At 39.4% G+C, this 25,060-nt stretch overlaps 1 protein-coding gene across 3 annotated transcripts in view; it reads left to right on the forward strand.

Annotated features, from left to right (window-relative positions):
• LOC126355378 (glutaminase kidney isoform, mitochondrial) overlaps positions 1-25,060 on the forward strand; it is a 136,074-nt gene that overhangs the window by 92,465 nt on the left and 18,549 nt on the right. For all 3 annotated transcript variants that reach the window (XM_050005683.1, XM_050005676.1, XM_050005691.1), the window contains 2 exons: positions 2,531-2,685; positions 23,891-24,031. In XM_050005683.1, the coding sequence (XP_049861640.1) occupies positions 2,531-2,685; positions 23,891-24,031 (296 nt within the window). The remainder of the gene's footprint in view (positions 1-2,530; positions 2,686-23,890; positions 24,032-25,060) is intronic.

Consider the following 25,060-nt stretch of genomic DNA (forward strand, 5'->3'; position numbering starts at 1 on the left):
TCCTAGATACTAATATGGTGTCTGTCAACACTGTTATACATTTGGGAAGTAACATACAATGTATGAGTAAAGGCTGTAGACATGTACGCTTCACAGTCTCCTACATTATTCTATATTTTACATAAATTTCTTGGATATTCCAAGCTGCACTTCAGTATTCAGAAACAATGTAAATCTCATACTGCAATGGCAAGAAGCACATCAGTCAAGCAACTTACAAACCCAACTTAGTAAATATAATGAAAGAACAAAGAGCATGTTTATCCACCAATCTGAAAGTTGAAGGGATGATAAAACATTTCAGATTTTTTAATTTCTCAATGAAACTGGATTATGAAATTTACAAAATTCAAAGAAATAACCAGAAGACTATAAGTCAAATTAGTTACAAAAGTGTCATTCCAGGGAGAAACAGAGTAATATTTCAAACTACATAGACTACAAACATCCTGATCCACCCCACCCAAGCACAAGACCTGCCTGATTCACCCACTCAGCACATCATACTCTAGTCTTGTCACAGGCTTATCCTTTCTTATCTGAGTAGGACTACCTGTGAAGCAGCCATGTAATATACAACTTCTACTGCACAGCATTTTATGTGGCCAAGAACAAGTTTGACCATCCAGTGGTGGAACATGCTGCTGAGCACAACATGCTCAAGTTCAATGGTTGCTACACAACCTGTGCTATTTGGATCCTATCCCTGAGCACCAACTTATCTGAGTTATGTAGTTAAGAGTTACCCGTGCAACATATCCTTCATTTCTATAATTTTCATAGCTTCAGTCTTCACCAACCCACAGCACTTGTACCCTATACCCAACAGACAACCATTCCTCTGTCCTGTCATCCTATCTCAACCCACACCTCCATGTCATGACCACCACACACTGTATAAACTCACTGAGTCCAGTGTGTGTATCACATTCATATCCCATCACCTGCAGTCTCTCCCTCCTGCATTCCTATCTCAAAAACCTGCTCTCTCTCTCTCTGAACTGACAGCTATACCTCCCTAACCCCACTTTCTGCTCCCTCTACCCACTCCACGTGATGCAACATGTCAACCCATTCTACCTGCCAAACTGTAGTCCTGGCAACATTTAAATAAACTGAAAAGTATGTTATTTTCAATATTACAAATAAAAGAATGGCTGGCCATTTCTTACTTTCAGGATGCAAAATTCCGTTTACTTACCAAAAGGAACAGTTAAAAGTAGATAAAACTGAAAGTAGCTCTTTGGAACTTGTGTGTTCCTTTCTCAGGGAGGGAACAGGGATAGGTTAGAAGAAGTAAAAAATGAGGGGCAGACCACTCACATCCCACTCTGAATGGAACCTGACTACTTTGAGGATTACTGGGGGAACAGAGAAAAATGAATGACAGGGTTTCAGAGACAGTGGGACGTCAAATATCAGTTTTGTTTTTTCTGATTTTAAGTGTTTGTTTTGCAAGTAGTTTGAATTGAACCTCCTGGAGATAAATATTCTAGCTTTACAGCTGTCTTTCTCAAATGGATTTTTATTCTGGAAAAGCATAATTTTGTGTTAAGTTCATTAACTAAATTTCAAGACTAAAGTAGAAAATAAATTTTTGTGTGTGTGACAGTGGTTGAAGAGTTATCACTGACTGCCCTACGACTGACTATCCTATAACTATAATATCAATGAGTTACTGTTGGAATTGACAGACTTTTACAAATACCTGGATGTAACACCCTGTAGGGATATGTAATGGAATGATCACATAAGTTCAGTTGTGGGTAAAGCAGGTGGTAGACTTTGGTTTATTGGTAGAATTCTGGGGAAGTACAATCAGTCTACAAAAGAGACTGCTTACAAATCACTTGTGCATCCTACACTAGGACATTGCTCAAGTGTGTGGAACCCATTCCAGATAGGACCAACAGGGGGTATTGAACATAAACAGAGAAGGGCAGCACAAATGGTCACAGGTTTGTTAAATCCATGTGAGAATGTCACAGAGATACTGAAGGAACTGAAAGACTCTTGAAGACCATGGATGTAAACTATCCCGAGAAAGTCTATTAACAAAGTTTCAAGAACCAGCTTTAAATGATGACTCTGGGAAGACCCTGTATGTATCACTCACATTGGGACCATGAAGATAATATTAGAATAATTGCTGATTCAAACAATCATTCTTCCCACACTTCATATGTGAGTGGGACACTAATAACTGGTACAATGGGACATACCCTTTGCCATGTACCTCACAGTGGTTTGCAGAGTATAGATATAGATGTAGTCTCTAATAGCACATTACTAAGCTTCAGTGTAACATGAAGATATATTTTTATACTGAAGAAATTTTTACAGTTTGTTTTATATTCAATAATTGCTACACAGAAATGGTGGTTTTTGTTATATTTTAACACTAACCTGTTTTTGAATCTGCACATTTAGTTGTCATACAAAGAATATCATATTTTTTCTCATATTTATATTCAGTTACTTTAGTTGAGCTTGTTACTTCATTTCAAATACCTATATTTGAATTTTACAGCTGCTTGTGGAAGAATTTAATTTCCATCGATACGACAACTTAAAACACGCAACAAACAAGAAAGATCCACGAAGGCACAAGTATGAAACAAAAGGCCTGAGCATTGTCAATCTTTTGTTCTCTGCAGCCAGTGGCGATGTAACTGCTATGAGAAGGTTAGTTATTGTTGTATTACAATAATGGAAAATTCTGCATGGAAAAATATATAAAATAAGGGAAAAGCAACCAATTACCTATAGAGGGCTATGCATGGCACACAGAAATATGTAATACAAAACAATTAACACTAGCTTTCAAGCTCTTGATCTTGCTTTTGCTCACACAAGCACAGGTGTGTACATTTGGGTGTGTGTGTGTTTTTGAGTGTGTATCATGCACTCTTACTAAAAAAGAACAAGAGCTCAAAAGCTGGTGTTAACTTTTTCTATTACATTTTTCTATGCATTTCAGTCTGTTATAGGTAATCGGTTGCCTTTTTAGTATTTTTTTCATGTGTTAAGAAGCACCAAATAAAAAAAACAGTAAAACTTAATAAAAGGACATGTTCTGGAATACTGATAAGAATGTTTATCTGCAGTGTGTTATAGACTAAACAAAGAATGCTAAACAAAACAGTTGACAGATTTTAACTTTTTTGCATATATTTTTTTTCTATAATAATTGTAACCATACCCTCAAATAAGTGAACTGTAAAATTTCAAGCATTAAGTTGTTTGTACATTCCACTCACATTAAAACTTCCATGACAGTACAACAGTACATGAGGGAGGAAGAAAGAAAGATTAGAGTTTAATATCTTGCTAACAACAAGATCATTAGAGATACAACACAAAGTAAGCTAGGACAAGGATGGAGAAAGAAAAAGGAGATGGCAGCTAAAATGAAAAATAAATCCTAGGATGTGCAAGCCCCTGGATCAAAAGCACAGACATGCCATATCTTGCATCTGGAGACACATAAGATGCAAGAAAGGAGTCAGCAACAGTTAACAAATGCAGTTGTCAAAAGTCTATAAATAGTCAATAAAATTTTTCTGGGTTTGTGACCACATTTTCAATATGTAAAACTACTGACTTTTGGTCACTGTTGCAAGTGACCTTCTTCAGGATGTTTTTGGTTACTGTTGAGCGAGAAAACAAACAGTAAACAAAAACACCCTGAAGAAGATCACTTGCAACAGTGCCCAAAATGTTGGTAGTTTTACATATTGATAATGTGCTCAAAAACAAAGAAAAATTTTATTGATTATCACAATGGCTGTGGAAGCCTATGTTTACAGTCAATAAATGCTTTCTTAAGTTCATGGTGCAGTGGCCGTCCAGAAATACATCTTTATGTCACAGTCGGTTTTAATCTCAGATCATTATCACAATGCTGACACTGTCTATTTTGTGAGGGTCTCAAAATAAGGATATATTTTCAGACAGGTTGTGTACAAAGAATTTTATAAAAATCATAGAAATCATAGAAATGGTTCCTTTCAATGCAAATCTCTTCTGCCTTTATATCTGCATGCTAAAATGTGTTATCAGTTGTTGATGGTACTTTTTATCTCACATTAAGCATTATTTTAGTTCTGTTCAGGAATGAAAGTAAAAGTAATGACTGCATTTATAGCCTTTACAAATTGTACAGATATAGTATGTAAGACCTTGAAGAGTTTCCAAAATTCTACAATAAAAATGTTTCTGGAAACGTTGTAACACATTTTCAGATGAAAATTTATCTTTTAAAACTTTTGTAATTTAAAACTTTTAAAAAATTCTGTGTCATACTCCAATCTTCAATGAGTTAACCTTTGGCTCTCCATGAGCCGCCATGGACTCTCACTGGCAGCCTTAATTTAGTTCAGATTCATGTACAACATCTCTTTTGTCTTAGAATCAAGCTGAACTTCATATTAACTTACCAGAGCAGCTCAGATCTTTGTTTGCTATTAATTTACATTATCTCCTTTTCAGTCTTGTTGCATTTTTATATTTTGAATCCAGGCTATAAAATAGCCACCTACACACTTCTGTACATTATAAGCCCACCAGCAGATACTTATCAGACAGGTGTCACATCTTCTATGTTAAACTTTATCTGCCTAATGACTGCAGAATTTGAAAGAAATGTATTTGTTCTACAGTATTCTCTTTCATTAAATTTACCAACAATTTTGTAAATACTTTTGAAGCTGAAATTATCCAGGTGATCTAGTGTGCAGAAGCAATTGCAGTGGCCATCATGGTATGCACAAGTTAAATTATCCCACATAAAAAATGAGAAAAAATGTTCCCCATATCACACAATACTTCAATGAGCTTTTTTTTTTAAGTAACCGGACATGATTTCCCCGTGGGTGCCAGTCTCTTCTTCTTGCAGTACCTCTTACACTCAAAATGATCAATTATTTATTGTCACACCTAGAGGCTACAAGGGATAATTAATTTTGTAACTGAGAATAGTGCAAGTAAAACTTGTAGTGAGTCACCAAGGACTGACCACACTAAATTGCTGAAGGTTTCTGTAACTATGCATAGATGAGGATATTTGAACAGAAATTACTAGCATGAAGAGCTGCATCAAATGGCTCTTCAGACTGAAGACCTCAACAAGATATCCTAGTCTCTGTCTTCTCCTACAATTTTTGCCCTCAGTGGCTCTCTCTAGTACAATAGAAGTTATCCTACTATGTCTTAACACAAGACATGTCATCCCATCCATTGTTCTTGTCAGTATTTTCCATGTATTTCTTTCTTCCCTAGTTGTGTAAAGAAACTTCTCATTATTATTTTATCAGTCCCCTTCAATTTTCAGCATCCTGTTGTGACATCACATTTCATGTGCTTTGGTCCTCATCTTTTCCAGTTTTCTCACAGTCTGTGGTTTACTGCCTTTCAAATTGTGCTATCGATGTAATCTCAGAAAAATTATTTCTCAACTTAAGATCTATATTTGATAAAGGTACTTGTAAAATTATTTTGATATGGAATGCTCACCTAGACACTGCTAGGATGCTTCTTTTGTCCTCTTTGCTGTATCTGTTGTGCAATGATTGTAGATTGTATTTTATTGGTCCTGTTGTCTACATAGCAGCTTATGCATAAGACATTGGACAAGTCAAGTTATAAATATACAGGCTGAAAGTAATTTCAAGGCATACATATGTAAGCTTACAAAAATACACTTTACACGTAAGTAAGTATTTATATAACACATTTCATAAATTTAAATATTCTTCAATGGAGTAAAAGCAGTGATGCTGTAAATATGACTTTAGAGATTTTCCAAATGTATTGACCTCAGTGATAGCTTTTATGTTTTCAGGAAGTTTGTTATAAAGCTTAACTCCCATGTGAAAAGTACCTTTTTGGCACAGTGCTGTGCTGATTTGAGTCATATGTAAGTTTCTGTTTTGTCTGGTAAAGTGCTCATGTATATCACAGTTTTTTTGTAGTCTCCGGTCCTTGCCTATTACATTTAATTTAAAGAATAAAAGGGTTTCCATAATGTATACACATGGTAATGGGGGAATACCAGATTTCTTAAATAGGGGTTTACAAGAGGCTCTAGGCTTGCACCCAAACAAGATTCTAATGGCCCTTTTTTGTAGTTTAAAAGTGCTATTAGCTATTTTAGAGTTTCCCCAGTAGGTGACCCCATATCTAAGACGAGAATGAAAGTACGCATGATATGCATTCAATACTGTTTTCTCACTACAGCATGATTTTAATGAACAAAGAAGATAACATGTTTTGCTCAGTTCAGCATTGAGATATTCAATATGCTTATTCCATCTGATGTTACTCTGCAGCCAAAGTCCTAAGAATTTGGTTTCAGTACTGTTACCAACTGGCTCATCATTGATAGAGACTGATGGGATAAATATGTCCTTGTTAGGAACATTGTGGAATTTTAGAGCAACGGTTTTCTTACTGTTTATTACAAGCTGATTACTCTGTGCCCAGTTACCAAGTTGTTTCGTGACCGTGTTTACTGTCTGCTGTAACTGTTCATCGTCGCCTCCTTTTAGTAGAATCGTGGTGTCATCTGCAAATATGATTGTTTTGTGTGCATCAATATTTAAGCTTAGATCATTTATGTACAGAAGAAACAGAAGGGGTCCCAATACGGATCCTTGGGGTACACCACATTTTATTTGTTTATAGTCAGATAAATGATTAGATACAGTTTTTAGTTCAATATTTGTGTGCTTGACGCACACTGCCTGCATACGATTTGTCAGGAAGGAACTGATCCACTTGTTGGACAGACCTCGAATACCATATCTTTCTAGCTTTGATAGCAGAATTTTATGGTCCACCATGTCAAAAGCCTTTGACAAGTCAATAAAGACACCTATTGTTTCCTGTTTTTTGTCCATCAGGTTTAGGATGGAATTGATGCACTCATAGATAGCAGTTGTTGTTGACCTCTTATTTCTGAATCCATGTTGTTCATTACATAGGATGCTGTTTTTATTAACAAATTTCATAAGTTTATTAATAAATTTCATAAGTTTAGTAGAAACTGTTAATTAGCTCCCATATATGGGCTACTAAATTTATACTCTAAAAGGTAAACAATGCTACCTAGTGCATCTGATACCTTTAGCTGGACCTCCTTACACTATAGTTCTTTACCCTGTAACAATATTCACAGCAAAACCAACTGTACGCACCAAATCAAGTCTTTGTTGTTATGTTACCTTCATCATACAATCACACATTGTGACGTAGGTGACATGTCAATTGTAAGATTACAAACAGACTAACAAATGTAATGTTAAGTTACAATATGTACTTGATTATCTGGACTAATTATTGTCATAAGTCATCTGTGTGATAAAAAATCTGAATAATTGAACGTGTGAGGGAGCAATTTTTGTACATTAACTCTAGAAAGAAGAAAGATAGGTTGCTACTCACCATAAACATGACACATTGAGTTATAGACAGGCACAAAGAAAAGACTGTTACATATTATTTGCCAAAGCCTGCTTCAGAAAAAGAAACACACACACACACACACACACTCACTTACACAAGCAAACACACCTCATGCACACTTTACAGCCATCTCCAGCAGCTCAGAATGCATTCTCATTCCAGCTGCTGGAGGTAGCAGCCATGTGTACATGAGGTGTGCTTGCTTGTGTGAATGAATGTGTGTAGCACGTATGTTTCCTTTCCTGAAGACGGCTTTGGGCAAAAGCTAAATGTGTAACAGTCCTTTTGTTGTGCCAGTTTGCAACTCAACGTTTCATCTTTACAATGAGTAGCAGCCTTTCTTTTTCCGTGTATTGTTGATATTCCAACCTGCAACTTCCATTGTTTGTTTAACTCTAGAAAGGTAACTTATGTCGCATCTGTATGGTTATTTTTGTAGGTATGTTGTCATATGGTTATCTTTCTAGGATTAATACATAGTGTTAAATGTTTATTAAACTAAACTCAACAAAAATCAATGTTTATTAAGAGTTTTCCATACATGCATAGATATTTTCTTAAAATTATTAACATACTGCAATGTTAATCATGAAATACCTAACAAAAGTCATATAGGACACTCACTATAGTTTAATTTTGTTTAAATATTTGGTAAGTATCATTTGATGTAAACAATGTTTTATCTTCACTGCAGCTGCATCATGAATTTGTTATAATTGTAGTAAACTCATTGAACACACTGGTTGTTTTTCAAACCATTTGAAAGTTGCTTCCAGGGCTCAAAATGCTTCTGCATGAAATGTTCCTGCATCATTTTTTGTGTCTATATTTTCTTCTGTTTCATCTTCTCGCATATCATGCTGTTTATTTGCATGTGATATGCTTTGAATAATTTCTTCATCCAGCACAATCTGAAAACCTTGATCATTATTGTCACAAGTGAGCCAGTCTTCCATATCATTGGCATCACATTCCTGGCGCATTTGTAAATTTATCATTAGTTTACTTATATCCTCCAAAATTTAATAATCCGTACCAGTTATTGAATTTTTGCAGGCTTGTTTCAGTATTCTTTTCAAAGTCTTCCTAAATCAAATCCATGCATCTACAACAATGTACAGTGCTCCTTTAAATTCTTTTGCTGGATAAATGGTGAAACGACTTCTACATTATCTTCATCAACAGTTAACAATCTACATAACAGTTGTTTTCTATAAAGTCATTTTAATATTTCAGTAACATTTTGAGCCATTGGATATAGCAAATATGTCACATTAGGAAGCAAAAAATTTTGCTGTAAACATTCCATTTACTCTCTAATACAACGGGCGTTCAAACGAAATGCACCAGAGTCTGGAATGCACAAACCAGTGACCGGAGGGAAATATCGTAGCATGTTTAACAAGGTGTGGTTCCGACCAGAGCATGGAAGTTCACAGCTAGAGAGCACGCGTGAATGTCAAATGATTATATAGGGCTAGCAGCTAGCAGCAGCATGGATCCATCGTCCAACGCTGTCAGTCACATTGAAAACAGTGACATGGAAGCATCAAAAGAAGAGCAAAGAGGTGTTGTTTGTTTTCTGACAGCAGAAGGAGTAGGAGGAACAGACATTCATCGACGAATGTGATAGGTGTACGGTGAATAATGCATATCTCTTGCAAGGGTCAAGACATGGCACAAGTGCTTCAGGGAAGGATGGGTGTTGTTAGCTGATGATGCATGGTCTGGAGCACCACACTACATTACCAGTGACATCATCCAGCTGGCGGATGCACTCATAACCCAGGACAGCTGAGTGATAGTGAAAGCCATGGTCAGATTGAGCATCGGAAGTGTTCACAATATCATGAAGGAGCGACTGCACATGCACGAAGTGTGTGCCCAGTGGGTGGCCCACTGTCTTCAACCACACCAGGAAGCATGTTGAATGGCCCACTGTCTTGCACGTCTGCAGCGCTATGCTCGGAAAGGGAATGCATTCCTGGCATGAGTGGTTGTTGGTAATGAGTCAAGGTATCATCACTTCGAACCAGAATCAAAACAACAAAGTCTCCAGTGGAAGCATCTAGGTTCACCACCACCAAAAAAAAGCCAAGGCCATCCACACGAGTCCAGGAAAGGTTATGCTGATGTTCTTCTTTGACCAAGATGGCCCCCTTCTGATTCACTTCCTGCGGCACAGGACAGCAGTGAAAGTTCAGTGTTACTCGCAAACCTTGACCTCCCTTCGCCGAGTAATCATACCAAAATGACCAGACAATCTCACCCATTGGGTCATTATGCTCCACAGCAATGCAAAGCCTCATACGGCCAACATAGTCAGGGCTCTCCTGCAGAAATTCAAATGGGAGGTTCTCAGCCACCGCCCATACAGTCCGGATCGCTCTCCCTGCGATTGTGCCATTTTTGGTCCCCTTAAAAAGGCTGTGAGGGACAAACAATTCACCTCGGACCACGACGTCCAGCTATATGTGTGGAACTGGTTAACATCACAGCCCTGGGAATTTTATGAGACAGGCATTCACTGCCTTGTGTCACAGTGCGACAAGTGTCTCAACAGTCAGGGTCAATACTTCTAACATACAGATACTGGTTTCTGTAATTATGCTTCCAGCTTGTTTCTTTTTGAATGCCCCTTTTAGTGGAGCTGAAGGATGGGTTGACATATTAATCTAGTAAAAGTGGGAAGTTTCCTTGTTTACCTTTTTTTAAGTTTTCATTTTATTTTATATTTTTACTTCAGGGATAAAAGTGTTGTCTTGCCAGTCAATGAATATTTCAGTATTTGTCCATGCCCTTTCATTGTTTTTATAAATGAAGGGAACTCTGTTATTTTTGAAGCACCTGGAGTTTTTGGATTTTTCAATGAGGAGCAAAGACGGTTTAAGGGTCCTGGCAGCATTTGCACAAACTAACATTGTTATTTACTCTTTTCTACTTTTATGTCCTGGAGCTGAACTCTTTCGCTGAGGTGCTAAAGATTTTTCTGGTAATTATTTTCAATTTAATCTGGTTTCAGCTGCTTTGTAAACAAACCCCAAGTCAGTCATTTTCGTCCAGTTCTTTTGTAAAACTGGCTTTCAAAGGATTTGCAGCATTTACAAAGGTTTTGCTGCATTTATATCAGCTGACTTTTTTTTTTACTTTATATTTCCAATTCACGAATTCCATAACGAGATTTAAATCTATACAACCATCCATTACTTGACACTTTTTCATTTAACTGTAATACCTTCTCACACAACCAAGGACTAGCTATCGGCTACTCAGTTGATCATTTTTGTAAAAACCAAAAATACAAAGCTTCTTCCAGTTATTCATTTTCTTGGTTTCTTCATCATTTTCCTATGGTTATCTAGTCTTCACTATCAAGTTTGCTGGTGTATTTCAAAATTGAATCAGTATTCTACCTTAATACTGCTTATCATAGAAATACCTACACAATCCTTATCAACTACCTTAAGACCAATTTCTTCATTTATTAATGAATCAATAATGTTTACTTTATGTTTAAGAGATAACATCATTTCTTGCACTTGTGGCATAGTGACTGACAGTTGTGTCATTCAAACAATAATGCAGGGCATATTGTCTAACTTGAACAATAATGAAATATGTGAGGCAGAGATCTTGCTGGATGCAGGGAGGTAGTGCCAGTGTAACATGTCTGTGCACACATGGACTGAACTACAAAATATTGACCATCAGTTCAGAAATCTTCTATTCTGTGACAGCATTTACTTTTGAGGCATTTTCCCTGGTCAACTTCAGTATATTTTAGATCTGTGTTACTTTTCTGTGTTTACCACTGAGTCAACACCATAGGTGTTTACTCCATCAATGGTGTGGTGAATGACAGACCTAGACAATTGAATGGAACAACATTGCTTTGACCAATGAATCCCAATGAATGTTGATGGTTGGATTAGAGTCTAAGACACCATGATGAGAGACTTTTGAACTATTGCCTTATGTGTCACCATACTGGTCCTGCTTTGAGTATTATGGTTTAGGGTGGTATGGGATTCCATTCCCACACCCCTTTCTTATGCATTGTTGGTACACAAACCAGCCAGCATTGTACCTCTGAAGTTTTGGAGCCTGTCGTCCTCCCATACCTTCAGAGCTTTCCAACAGCCATATTGCAACAGGATAATGATGATGATGATGATGATGATTGGTAGTGGGGCTCTCAACTGTGCTGTTATCAGTGCCCGTACAAATTCTGAACCTTTGCTCAGCCCAATCTCACCACTTTCATGATGATGATGAAATGATGAGGACAATACAAACACCCAGTCATCTCGAGGTGGATGAAAATCCCTGACCTCGCCGGGAATCGAACCCGGGACCCCGTGCTCGGGAAGTGAGAGTGCGACTGTGAGACCACAAGCTGCGGACTGCAACAGGTTGATGTGTGACCACATGTAACACACAATTTTCAAGACTTCTTTATCATCCACCAGATTATATTGCTCCCTTGGCCTCACTGTTCTCCTGATCTATTACCAATCAAAAACATCTGGTCAAGGACTGGCATGGGATATGCCATCCACTGCTGCATCAGATCTACTTTGGCATAAAGCGGAAGCAGCATGGACAGGTATACCCCAACAACACATCAAAAGCCTCTTTGATTCAATGCCAAGACATCTACATCTACATTTATACTCCGCAAGCCACCCAATGGTGTGTGGCGGAGGGCACTTTACGTGCCACTATCATTACCTCCCTTTTCTGTTCCAGTCGCGTATGGTTCGTGGGAAGAACGACTGCCGGAAAGCCTCCGTGCGCGCTCGAATCTCTCTAATTTTACATTCGTGATCTCCTCGGGAGGTATAAGTAGGGAGAAGCAATATATTCGATTCCTCATCCAGAAACGCCTCCTCTCAAAACCTGGCGAGCAAGCTACACCGCGATGCAGAGCGCCTCTCTTGCAGAGTCTGCCACTTGAGTTTACTAAACATCTCCGTAACGCTATCACGGTTAGCAAATAACCCTGTGACAAAACGCGCAGCTCTTCTTTGGATCTTCTCTATCTCCTCCGTCAACCCTATCTGGTACGGATCCCACACTGATGAGCAATACTCAAGAAGAATACATGTAGTAATGGTTATGGCCTGCACTGGTCGCAGCACTCTACACTGATTTTGTCGTCTTCCTCAGTTCACTTTGGGCTGTATTTTCAGTCACCTTCAGTGTGTTATCTTCCAAATCAACTTGGCTGTAATATCTCCAGTCCTTCTTGCTGCTGCATTTCGGATGGCCAGCAGAGTATCTACATAGAGAATGGTATCAGAGTGACTCTGGCATGGCATGTCATTTATAATACAAAAATAGCAGTGGCTGTTATATTGAGCTCTGTGGTACATCTAGTTGTATATGTTTCCAGCCCGAGAGGACATTTTTGCCACTGTTATGTATAAGTACTCTTTGCTTTTTTCCCTAAACACAATGACATCCAGCTTTTTCCTTGAAACCCAGAGATTATCAATTTATAGAGAGGTAGGCCAGAGTCTAAAGTATCAAAAGTTTTTGTATGCTCATAAATGATACCAAACACACACATTCTATTATAAAGGCATCTGCTAACTTTTGTGAACAATTCATTGATAACATGAGCTGTGCTGTAGTATTTCCTGAAACCATACTGATTACATATAATTGCGCTGTGATATGAATTATAATTTTCTATTGGACACTGAGAAAATGGAATCCACTTGCAAATAAAATTGCTTACAAATCCCAAATGAGATTTCCACTCTGCAGCGGAGTGTGTGCTGATATGAAACTTCCTGGCAGATTAAATCTGTGTGCCGGACCGAGACTCGAACTCGGGACCTTTGCCTTTCACGGGCAAGTGTGTCGTGCTTGGGTAGCTCAGATGGTAGAGCACTTGCCCGCGAAAGGCAAAGGTCCCGAGTTCGAGTCTCGGTCCGGCACACAGTTTTAATCTGCCAGGAAGTTTCACATCTGCTTACAAATCACTTGTATGACACATTTTAGAATATTGCTTTAATGCATGAGACCTGTACCAAATAGGACTAACAAGGGATGTTGAATGTATACATAAAAGGGCAGCACAAATGGTCACCAGTTTGTTTCACCTACTCAAGATTGTCATGGAAAGATTGTCATGGAAGTGCTACCAATCTAAACTGGCCAAAACTTGAAGGTAGACTCCAACTAACCTGTCAATGCCTAAGTTTAAAAAATGAGTGTTGACTGGAGAATCTATGACTACATTTACTCCAAACATATAACTTCCACAGGGACTGCAAAGACAAGGTTAGATAATTACAGCATGCACTCATGCATTTAAGCTGTCATTCTTCCCACACTGCATTAAAAAATGGAAAGGGAAGAAATGCTAATACATAGTACAATGGGAGGCACCCTTTACTATGCACTTTTCAGTGGGTGACAGTGTGTAGATGTAGCTGTAAGACATACCTTCTACTCCAATCAGCTGCCTTACAATGCCTAAAGAAGAGTTCAGCACTTCTTACTAGCTTGTGAAAGTCAAGCAGAAACTCAAAGTAGTTCAAACAAAGGAAAAGGCACAGCAGAAAATTAAAAGTGCAGAACACTTGGAAGGATAGAAAATAACAAAATTCTGCTGATTGTATATGTACAGTATAGCACAAAGCATACATGGTTAAATTAATCATTTGCTTAGCAGACTACATGGAGCAAAATTTAGCATACGAAGCTGACACCTCTGGCAGCAATGATGCCTCTAACCCAGTTGGGTCTAAACTTGAACTGAGCTTGGATGACAGATACATTTCCATTTTCTATTTTGCTTCAACTCTGTGCAAAATGTGATCAATTGTAGTGGCTGACAATTTGTGGCATGCCAGTCCTTCAGCAACATGGAATCACCATGACATACAAGGTGGAATCCAAAATTTTTGGGACTGGTGCTGCCATCTGGAAAGTAGGAGTAGTAGATCTTTGCACCGCTAGATCACAAGAGCTGCATATCTGACAAGTCAGTGTGCGGAGTGGCATTCAGCTGGGAGGATGTGTTGCGTGTCCACAGTGATTTCCGTAATACACTGTGTTTGGTGTGTGGCGATTTTATGATGAGTCCGCGAACAGAACAGCATGTGTGTATCAAATTCACTGGTGAAGAAAGCTGGATTTATGGTTATGACCCAGAGACAAAACAACAATCATCCCAATGGAAGAGCCCGGGCTCTCCAAGACCCAAAAAGCGAGACAGGTGAATAGCAAAGTGAAGAACATGGTCATTGTTTCCTTTGATACCAAGGGAATTGTGCCCAAAGAATTCATCCCACCCATCCAAGCAGTGAATTCCACATACTACTGTGATGTTTTGTGATGGCTCCATGAAAAAGTGTGGCGATGACAGCCCAAACTTTGGCATCAAGGGAACTGGCTGGTGCATCAAGTCACGACAATGTGCCCTGTCACACGTCCTTGCTCACCAGGACCTTTTTGGCAAAGAACAACATGGCGGTTGTACTCCACCCACCGTACTCGCCAGATTTGGCACATTGAGACTTCACACTATTCCCAAAACTGAGACTCAAGTTGAAAAGCTGTTGGTTCAACATTCTACAGAGGATTCAAGAAGCATCAGTGGTGGTGATAAACACCCTAAAAGAACAGGACTTCCATAAAATATTTGACCAGGGGCAGAAGTGCAGGGATTGGTGTATACATGCAGATGGGAACTACTTCGAGGGTGTTGGTGACCATTAGTCCAAAGGTAAGGTTTTCAATAGATGGCAGTGCCAGTCCTGAAAATTTGGATAGCACCTCATTTGCCATCATTGTCTAAAGTTACGGTCTTTATTATACACAATATTTGCAGACCACAGTAGTTGCAAGTTATAACGGGTGGTCAGAAACAATGTGAAAAGCTCATAAGGGTGTCACATGGTAGGTTGTGCTGATAAATAAACGTCAACAAAAAAATTCAATATGCTGCACAATTTCTGGGTTAATTAGCATTGAAGTTTGCCCATCAGGTTGTTGCGCATGCAAATTTAGGCTACCTGCTAGAGATAGAATCACCAAACGTGTTTTCCATTTGGTTTCCTAAACCATACAAAAGAGAGATACAAAAATTGGACATGGGAAAGTAGAAAGGATTGAGCCTGAGTCAAAAGCTAAGCAGTCCCCAACCCCGTCATTTATACTTTGAGAAAAACTGAAATTAGTTCTACCTGTTAGGCCACTTGAATTTGTGTATCTGATTGGCTAACATCAATGCTAATTAACTCAGTAATGGTCCAATGTATCGAATTATTATTATTATTATTATTATTATTTCCCCCCCCCCCCCCCCCCCCCGAAACAAAAATTTCTTGGCAGAACATGTTCTACGACACCCTCATAAGCTTTCCAGACTGTTTCTGACCACCATGTATAAGCAGTGCATGCAAACAGTCACCAAAATGACTGAACATCAAGTACATGACACAATACTAGTCCAAGATTTAAAAAAAAGCATCATTGGTTCAAAATACTTAACACAATCACTGCTTGATTAAAAAAACTTGATAATCCACCCTCACATGTTGATCATATATACAACATACAATAGTTGTCAAAATGATAAATCACCAACATAGTAGAGATAGAAAACAAAATTCCAAAATCAACTTTAAACACTAAGCACACTAGCCGCAGTTTCTCAAAATCTTGCAGAGGTATTGCATGAGTGCTAGCATTTCCCAGAACCTTTTGACATAGGTGTTGCTCATTTACTCAGTCGACTGGGACTGACTATTTTGGGCATAATCATTTGAAGACTGACTAGGTTAGATTTACCCATTCAGGATGGACTGTAAGTATTAACAGTAATTTTTTTATGAAATGCCTGGTGATCTAGGAAATCAGAAAAGTTCATGAAATCATTGTATGCATCACTACATTCACAGGTACATGTGTCATATTGAAAACTACAGTAAACTATGCAAAATTATTAATTAATGACTTAATCATTTAGTGAAGCATGTTATCTTGTGCATAAAAACTAGGTCAACTTAAGTATAATGGTAAAGGTTGGAATCAAACAAACATGTGTGCAAAATCTGCAATGAAACATGTAGCTACTCCTGAATTTTAATGTTATTGTCTTGTAACTTGTGTTATTTTAGGTTTTTCTGGCATAGGAAATTTTTTAATATTTCTTTGATATTCAGCCAGATGGAGTCATCCAGGAGGGATGATATTTTGGCAAGATGACTTCTTGACATCTTCAGAAGTTCCTGACGACTGATTGTTCTTTGCTGAGTGCTGCCTTTCTGTACTCTCCTTGACCCATCTGCCACAGCCTACAGTTGGCCAGTTTTGGGTGTGGACCTGGTGTGGTGGCGAGGGAAGCATGACATCAGAGCTCAGTCAGGATATTTAGTTGCACTGCAGCTGGCGCCAGTCACAGCTCTCTGCCAGCAAGGTGACAATACATCCTTGTTCTCTTCAAGTGCCACAATGGGAGCAGGTTTCCACATAGGCCACACTCAAGGCAGTGTCCTATGACTTGTTTAATTGAAAGCCACTGTCTTTATTTATTAGCCTGTCATGTAGTCCATTGTCTGCAACCTGCATTAGAATACAATCCCAGAATGTTCGATTGTTACAACAACTTGACGCCATTGTAATTTGTGGCATTACCATGTTGTAATTCATGGCATTACCATGGGAGATTTAGTGCTCTGCCATAGTGAGCTTTGTCAGCTGTTCATTGTCTGTGTAGTACTTATGCTTAGTGCATCTCTCCTGCACTATATGGATTGTATGGCCTACATACATTTTCCTGCAGTGGTAAGGATGCAACAGTTCCTGGAGACCTAGGTCATCTTTGACTGGTCCCAACAAAGCCTTCGTCTTCGCTGGCGGGCAGTACATGCTCTTGATGTAATGTTTCTGGGGCACTCTTCCAATTTTTGCTGATGTGTTCCTGATATAAGGGATAACCACCAACGCAACAGGATTCTCTTCATCCTCAGCAGACTGTGGTCTTGGCTTCTTCAGTCTTAAGGTGAGTTGTATCTGGTGGTTGCTGTATAAAAAATGGCCTGCAGGTGTTGCAGTTCGACTGCCAGACTGTCATGGTCCAAGATTTTTCATGCTCTGTGGACTAGTATGCTTAGAACATTTTCTCTTTTTAAAAGGCTTGACAGCTGAAGATGTGGAAGTACAAATCTACATGTATTGATTTACAGTAGACACTGTGTCGCAGAGCACCATCTGGTCTTCACTTGAGAAGCACATCCAGAAATGGAAGTTGGCTGTTTTCTTCTATCTCCATCATGAATTTGACAATCTGGTTCACCAAATTCAGATGTTGCAGGAAGTCTTGAAGGCAATGTCATCTGTGTGCACTGAAATGCTGATCATTTGCTTATCCATGTGTGTAGTACATTTTATGCCAATTTGATGTTCGTTATAAGCTACTTTCATGGTGTTGCAATTTTAAAGGCCAGCAATACATATATAAACGGCATAAAAACTAACTTTATGTCAGGTGTAAGTGCAGCTCTTGGTTAAAGGCTCTGAGATAGAGTTCCCCGAAAGACATATCAAAAAATATTTCTCAGTAATGGGTTACAAAATTTAAACTATTACGAATCCTCCTGAATATTTCTCATGTGGATTTAAATAATGACAGTCAATGTCTTTGGAACTGTTGATACTGAGTGATACTTTTTGAACACAGAGTAGCTAGTCTTAAGGTTATGCTCTGTGATGCTGGTTGGCTCCATGCAGCAAAGGCTTGGGGGCCATGGTTTCTATAGTGCATAGCTCTTATGGGCTTCCTGGGGCCCTGTTCAGCCTACAAGTGCCCTACCAGCCTCCACAAGATTTTTACATGCTGCTGCTTACAATAGAGGGAAATCAATAAAGTGGCTGACCTCCGCTATCAAATCCCTGTCTCTGTATATCTCTGTTATGCTTTGAAGAGTCATTAATTAACATTTAATATTAAATTCTTAAGCAGCAACTGTGCAGATGTAATGTTATTACATTTTACATTATGATCATGATGTGCTCCCAATATACTTAGTCATAATTAAAATTGACGATCATAAAAACAGCTGTTTGGCTTTGTCAGACATAAAATAATACAAATATTAGATGTGACATATATGACAAGTAATGGATAAACATGCAATCCTAGCATACAAGTTTGGTACTGCAAACATAGAAAATATTAAGCATGCAGTGAAGTTAATGTACTCTACATTAAAGATCTCTCCAAAATCTGTAATTTTTAGCATGAGTTGCTCAGGTAAAATGTGGGGTAATGTTACAATGGCAGCTTAATATCCTACCTATAGATCTTATCTTGGAGTTAGTATTTGGTGTTATTTAGTAAGTGATTATCAAAAGGAAGGGTGTTGCAGTCTGTAAACTTCTTAGAGAGCCCTGACACCAAAACTCCAATTGGTTAATATCACAACTTTCCACAGTACGGAAACCACGAGCTATGCCTCATCAGTAGCAGCCACCCACAACAATGCTTATTCAAATAAATATGAAATTACAGTTAATGTACAGTCTGTAACAAAGATAAAATGTCATCTGCACATGGGTGAGAAACACAAGTTACTTCACATACATAAAGAAAGAGAAAGTTAGTTCCAGTGTGTCACAGTAATACACCATCATTTTTAATGATTGAAAGATGTTTCTCCTATGACCATGGATGATGAATAGTACTCTCTTAAAACCCACATCCTTTCATCTTTCCTTTTCCTTCCCTCTTTCCTGAGGAAGCAGCCACCGGATGCAAAAGCTCGAAATTCTGTGTGTGTGTTTGTGTGTTTTATTCATTGTGCCTATCTACCGGTGCTTTCCCGCTTGGTAAGTCTTGGAATCTTTGTTTTTAATATATATATATATATATATATATATATATATATATATATGAAACTTCCACATGGGAAAAATATATTAAAAACAAAGATTCCAAGACTTACCAAGCGGGAAAGCGCCGGCAGACAGGCACATGAACAAAACACACAAACACACACACAGAATTACGAGCTTTCGCAACTGGCAGTTGCTTCGTCAGGAAAGAGGGAAGGAGAGGGAAAAATGAAAGGATGTGGGTTTTAAGGGAGAGGGTAAGGAGTCATTCCAATCCCGGGAGTGGAAAGACTTCCCTTAGGGGAAAAAAAGGACAGGTGTACACTCGCACACACACACCCACACACATATCCATCCGCACATACACAGACACAAGCAGACATATTTCAATGTCTGCTTGTATCTGTGTATGTGCGGATGGATATGTGTGTGGGTGTGTGTGTGCGAGTGTACACCTGTCCTTTTTTTCCCCTAAGGGAAGTCTTTCCGCTCCCGGGATTGGAATGACTCCTTACCCTCTCCCTTAAAACCCACATCCTTTCATTTTTCCCTCTCCTTCCCTCTTTCCTGACAAAGCAACTGACAGTTGCGAAAGCTCGTAATTCTGTGTGTGTGTTTGTGTGTTTTGTTCATGTGCCTGGCTGCCGGCGCTTTCCCGCTTGGTAAGTCTTGGAATCTTTGTTTTTTTGACAAGGGCAGTTTGGTTGAATCTGGGAGTGGGGCTGAAGGTGAGGCCTTTGGATAGGACAGAGGTTTCGGATTGGGAGAGAGGTTTGGAGGAAAGGTTAACTACTGAATTGGGGTGTTGTGGTTCCAGATTGTGTTGACTAGAATTTTGAGGTGTTGGGGGGAGTGGAGCTGGAAGTGGGAGATTGAGTAGATGGGAGATACTGGGTCTGTGTGCAATGAGAGGAGGTTGAGATTTGTTGGAAAGGTTGTGGAGGGTGAGTGAGTTGCCTTTCCGGAGGTGGGAAACCAGGAGATTGGATAGTTTTTTGAGGTGGAGGGAGGCATGCTGTTCTAATTTGCGGTTGGCCTGCAGGAGGATGCTATGAACAGCCGGTGTGGATGTGGCAGAAGAAAGATTGAGGACTTTGATTTGGGATAGGAGTTGATGGGTGTGTTCATTGGCCAAGTCGATGTATAAGTGAAGGATTAGGCGGGTGAGGGCTATGGATTGTGCAGTTTTGAACTCGAATACGGACTGATGGAAAGAAGGATTGCAGCCAGAGATGGGAACTTTAAGTGTGAGGCCTTTGGGGGTAATGCCAAATATCAGACAAGCCTGAGTAAATAAAATATGGGAGCGTAATCTGTCTAGGGTGAAGGCATGTTTGCGGAGGGAATGTAAATAAAATTTAACGGGGTGGTTGTAGGGATGTTGTGAGGTTGACATGGTATTAGAAGGTGGAAAGGGTAATATGAGGTTAAAGTGAAATATATAAAGATTCCAAGACTTACCAAGCGGGAAAGCGCCGGTAGGTAGGCACAATGAATAAAACACACACACAGAATTTCGAGTTTTCACAACCGGCGGCTGCTTCGTCAGGATAACATGTGCGGATGGATATGTATGTGTGTGTGTGTGTGTGTGTGTGTGTGTGTGTGTGTGTGTGTGTGAGTGTACACCTGTCCTTTTTTTCCCCCTAAGGTAAGTCTTTCCGCTCCCAGGATTGGAATGACTCCTTACCCTCTCCTTTAAAACCCACATCCTTTCGTCTTTCCTTCTCCTTCCCTCTTTACTGAATAAGCAACCGTCGGTTGCAAAAGCTAGAAATTTTGTGTGTGTGTTTGTGTGTTTTTGTCTTTGCCTAATTATGTCTGCTTGTGTCTGTGTATGTGCGGATGGATATGTGTGCGTGTGTGTGTGTGCGCGAGTGTACACCTTTCCTTTTTTTCCTCCTAAGGGAAGTCTTTCCGCTCCCGGGATTGGAATGACTCCTTACCCTCTCCCTTAAAACCCACATCCTTTAGTCTTTCCCTCTCCTTCCTGAAGAAGCAACCATCGGTTACGAAAGCTAGTAATTCTGTGTGTGTGTTTGTGTGTTTTGTTCTTGTGCCTGTCTGCCGGCGTTTTCCCGCTTGGTAAGTCTTGGAATCTTTGTTTTTAATATATTTTTCCCATGTGGAAGTTTCTTTCTATTTTATTTACATCAATTCCAAGACTTACCAAGCGGGAAAACGCCGGCAGACAGGCACAAGAACAAAACACACAAACACACACACAGAATTACTAGCTTTCGCAACTGATGGTTGCTTCTTCAGGAAGGAGAGGGAAAGACTAAAGGATGTGGGTTTTAAGGGAGAGGGTAAGGAGTCATTCCAATCCCGGGAGCGGAAAGACTTCCCTTAGGGGGAAAAAAAGGACAGGTGTATACTCGCGCGCACACACACACACGCACACATATCCATCCGCACATACACAGACACAAGCAGAAATATTTAGGCAAAGAGTAAGGGCAGAGATGTCAGTCGAGGCGGAAGTACAGAGGCAAAGAAGTTGTTGAAAGACAGGTGAGGTATGAGTGGCGGCAACTTGAAATTAGCGGAGGTTGAGGCCTGGCGGATATCGAGAAGACAGGATATACTGAAGGGCGAGTTCCCATCTCCGGAGTTCGGATAGGTTGGTGTTGGTGGGAAGTATCCAGATAACTCGGACGGTGTAACACTTGCGCGTTACAGGACTGGAGTAGGTGGTGGTGGGAGGGTGCATAGGACAGGTTTTACACCGGGGGCGGTTGCAAGGGTAGGAGTCAGAGGGTAGGGAAGGTGGTTTGGGGATTTCATAGGGAGTCCACTTGTGACAGAATACTTCCCGGGACTGGATCAGACCTTGAATGTGGCTCTCCAGCAGGGATACGACTTCCTATAATCCTGCCCCGAAATGAGATCCATCCTTCATGAAATCCTCCCCACTCCACCAAGAGTGTCTTTCCGCCGTACACCTAACCTTCGTAACCTCTTGGTTCATCCCTATGAAATCCCCAAACCACCTTCCCTACCCTCTGGCTCCTACCCTTGCAACCGCCCCCGGTGTAAAACCTGTCCTATGCACCCTCCCACCACCACCTACTCCAGTCCTGTAACCCGGAAGGTGTACACGATCAAAGGGAGAGCCACGTGTGAAAGCACCCACGTGATTTACCAACTGACCTGCCTGCACTGTGACGCTTTCTATGTGGGAATGACCAGCAACAAACTGTCCATTCGCATGAATGGACACAGGCAGACAGTGTTTGTTGGTAATGAGGATCACCCTGTGGCTAAACATGCCTTGGTGCACGGCCAGCACATCTTGGCACAGTGTTACACCGTCCGAGTTATCTGGATACTTCCCACCAACACCAACCTATCCGAACTCCGGAGATGGGAACTCGCCCTTCAGTATATCCTCTCTTCTCGATATCCGCCAGGCCTCAACCTCCACTAATTTCAAGTTGCCGCCGCTCATACCTCACCTGTCTTTCAACAACTTCTTTGCCTCTGTACTTCCGCCTCGACTGACATCTCTGCCCTTACTCTTTGCCTAAATATTTCTGCTTGTGTCTGTGTATGTGCGGATGGATATGTGTGCGTGTGTGTGTGTGTGCGAGTGTACACCTGTCCTTTTTTTCCCCCTAAGGGAAGTCTTTCCGCTCCCGGGATTGGAATGACTCCTTACCCTCTCCCTTAAAACCCACATCCTTTCGTCTTTCCCTCTCCTTCCTGAAGAAGCAACCATCGGGTGCGAAAGCTAGTAATTCTGTGTGTGTGTTTGTGTGTTTTGTTCTTGTGCCTGTCTGCCGGCGTTTTCCCGCTTGGTAAGTCTTGGAATCTTTGTTTTTAATATATTTTTCCCATGTGGAAGTTTCTTTCTGTTTATATATATATATATATATATATATATATATATATATATATATATATATATATATATATATATGTGTGTGTGTGTGTGTGTGTGTGTGTGTGTAAAATCATAATAAAAGCTGTCATTTTAATTTTGTTTTGATACTTGCAAGGTTTACAAGCATCATAATCAGGTCATCCTTAATTACAGAAAGGAGCACTTAATTGTAATATTAGTGTCTACTGCTTATTGGCCTTTGTTGTAATGTTATGTGCAAGAGTGTTAATGATTGCAGTAGAAGAAACATGGAGATACTTCCACTATTAACACAGTATTACTTTGAGGAACAATGGGTGTTTCAGTGCTGAATACAGTCTTTTCGAATACTTGTATTAGGATGACAGTCATAGTTATAGTGACAGTGTCTAATCTAAAGATGTAGAAGCTCTTAACAAAAGAAGGAAGGAAGTTTTTAGTTGCAGAGAAATTTTTTTGACATGCCATACTTCAATCTGGTATGCTTGTCATATATAATACTTGTTTATGACCCAGACTATTGTGAACACAGATTTAGGAAACATCACAACATTAAAACTGATGTGGAATATTTTCAGTCATTTAGTGATAAACAATAAAGTTCTTCATATATTTGTTATTTGATAACAGAACTAACTTTTATTATATCATAACTAATATTTCTTGTGTAATTTGAAATATTTATCTTACATTTGTTTTCTTTAACAGGCACCGTTTATCTGGCATGGATATGACATTATCAGATTATGATGGCAGAACAGCCCTACATCTTGCATGTGCAGAGGGCCACCTAGATTGTGTGGTTTTCCTGTTGGAGCATTGTGGAGTGCCACATGACCCAAAAGACAGGCAAGTTTGTCCATTATCATTTCCATGGTATCAACTTTTCAATGCATTGCAGACATAATGTTTCAAATTTCCTCTAATGTTACCTACCTATCTTCCTCTAGATCATTGCCTCAATATTTTCTGCCTCTTCAAATCCAGCAGAGAACTTCTCTGGCCCACTAACCATCCATGCACCTGACTACATGTCCCTATTCACCTTTGTTTTCTGTTCATTGTAGTCATAATTACATCTTCCATGCAACTCTGTTTTATGATTTGTTTGTTCATTTTTCTCTTTCAGCTAGTCATCTCCAGTATGCATCTTGCTGTTACGTACCAAAAAACCCTCAATTTTTAATAGTTTTTGCATTATTGTATAAACAGCCAATATTTCACTGTCATCAGTCAAGATTGATACACGCTGATTATAAAACTTCCTTTTTAATCGCATCAGAAATTTGGTTTTGAAAACTGTATTTAGTGTGGCAAAACAACTTCAGACCATTTTTGCTCTTCATTTTATTTCTTTCTCTGTCCATCCAGTCAGTCTTCAACTAATACAAATACAAAAACTGTTGAACTGGTTCTCTGACTTCATTGTTAATTTCTACTTACTTTTAATATGTTTTAATATAGTATTTTAGTTATATTATAACTGATTTTCAGGTCAAATTCCAAACTTGCTCTGTTAACTTAACTTCTTTTGTTAGGTTTGAAGGTTATCTGTACTAGAGATAATTAGGACAACTTTATTTTTTACTTTATGGGAAACGGGAATATGGATAACTGTATACACAGCAAAATGTTCCCGTAAGTGTCTATACATACATGTATTTCAGCACAAAGAAAGATACACATGTACACTGTAAAAGGTACAAAGGCTGACTGGAACATTAACATGGTGGCTCATCAGAGCAGTTAGAGTTCAAAGATCATGCATTACATGATCTATGTGACCTATCAACGCCACACAGAACAACCCCCCCACCCCGCAGTAGGGAGTAAGGCCTGTGAGGCCTGAGGGGAGGTCATGTGGGCGTCAGCATTGGA

Source organism: Schistocerca gregaria, chromosome 1 (assembly GCF_023897955.1).
Source record: "Schistocerca gregaria isolate iqSchGreg1 chromosome 1, iqSchGreg1.2, whole genome shotgun sequence".
Lineage (NCBI taxonomy): Eukaryota > Metazoa > Arthropoda > Insecta > Orthoptera > Acrididae > Schistocerca > Schistocerca gregaria.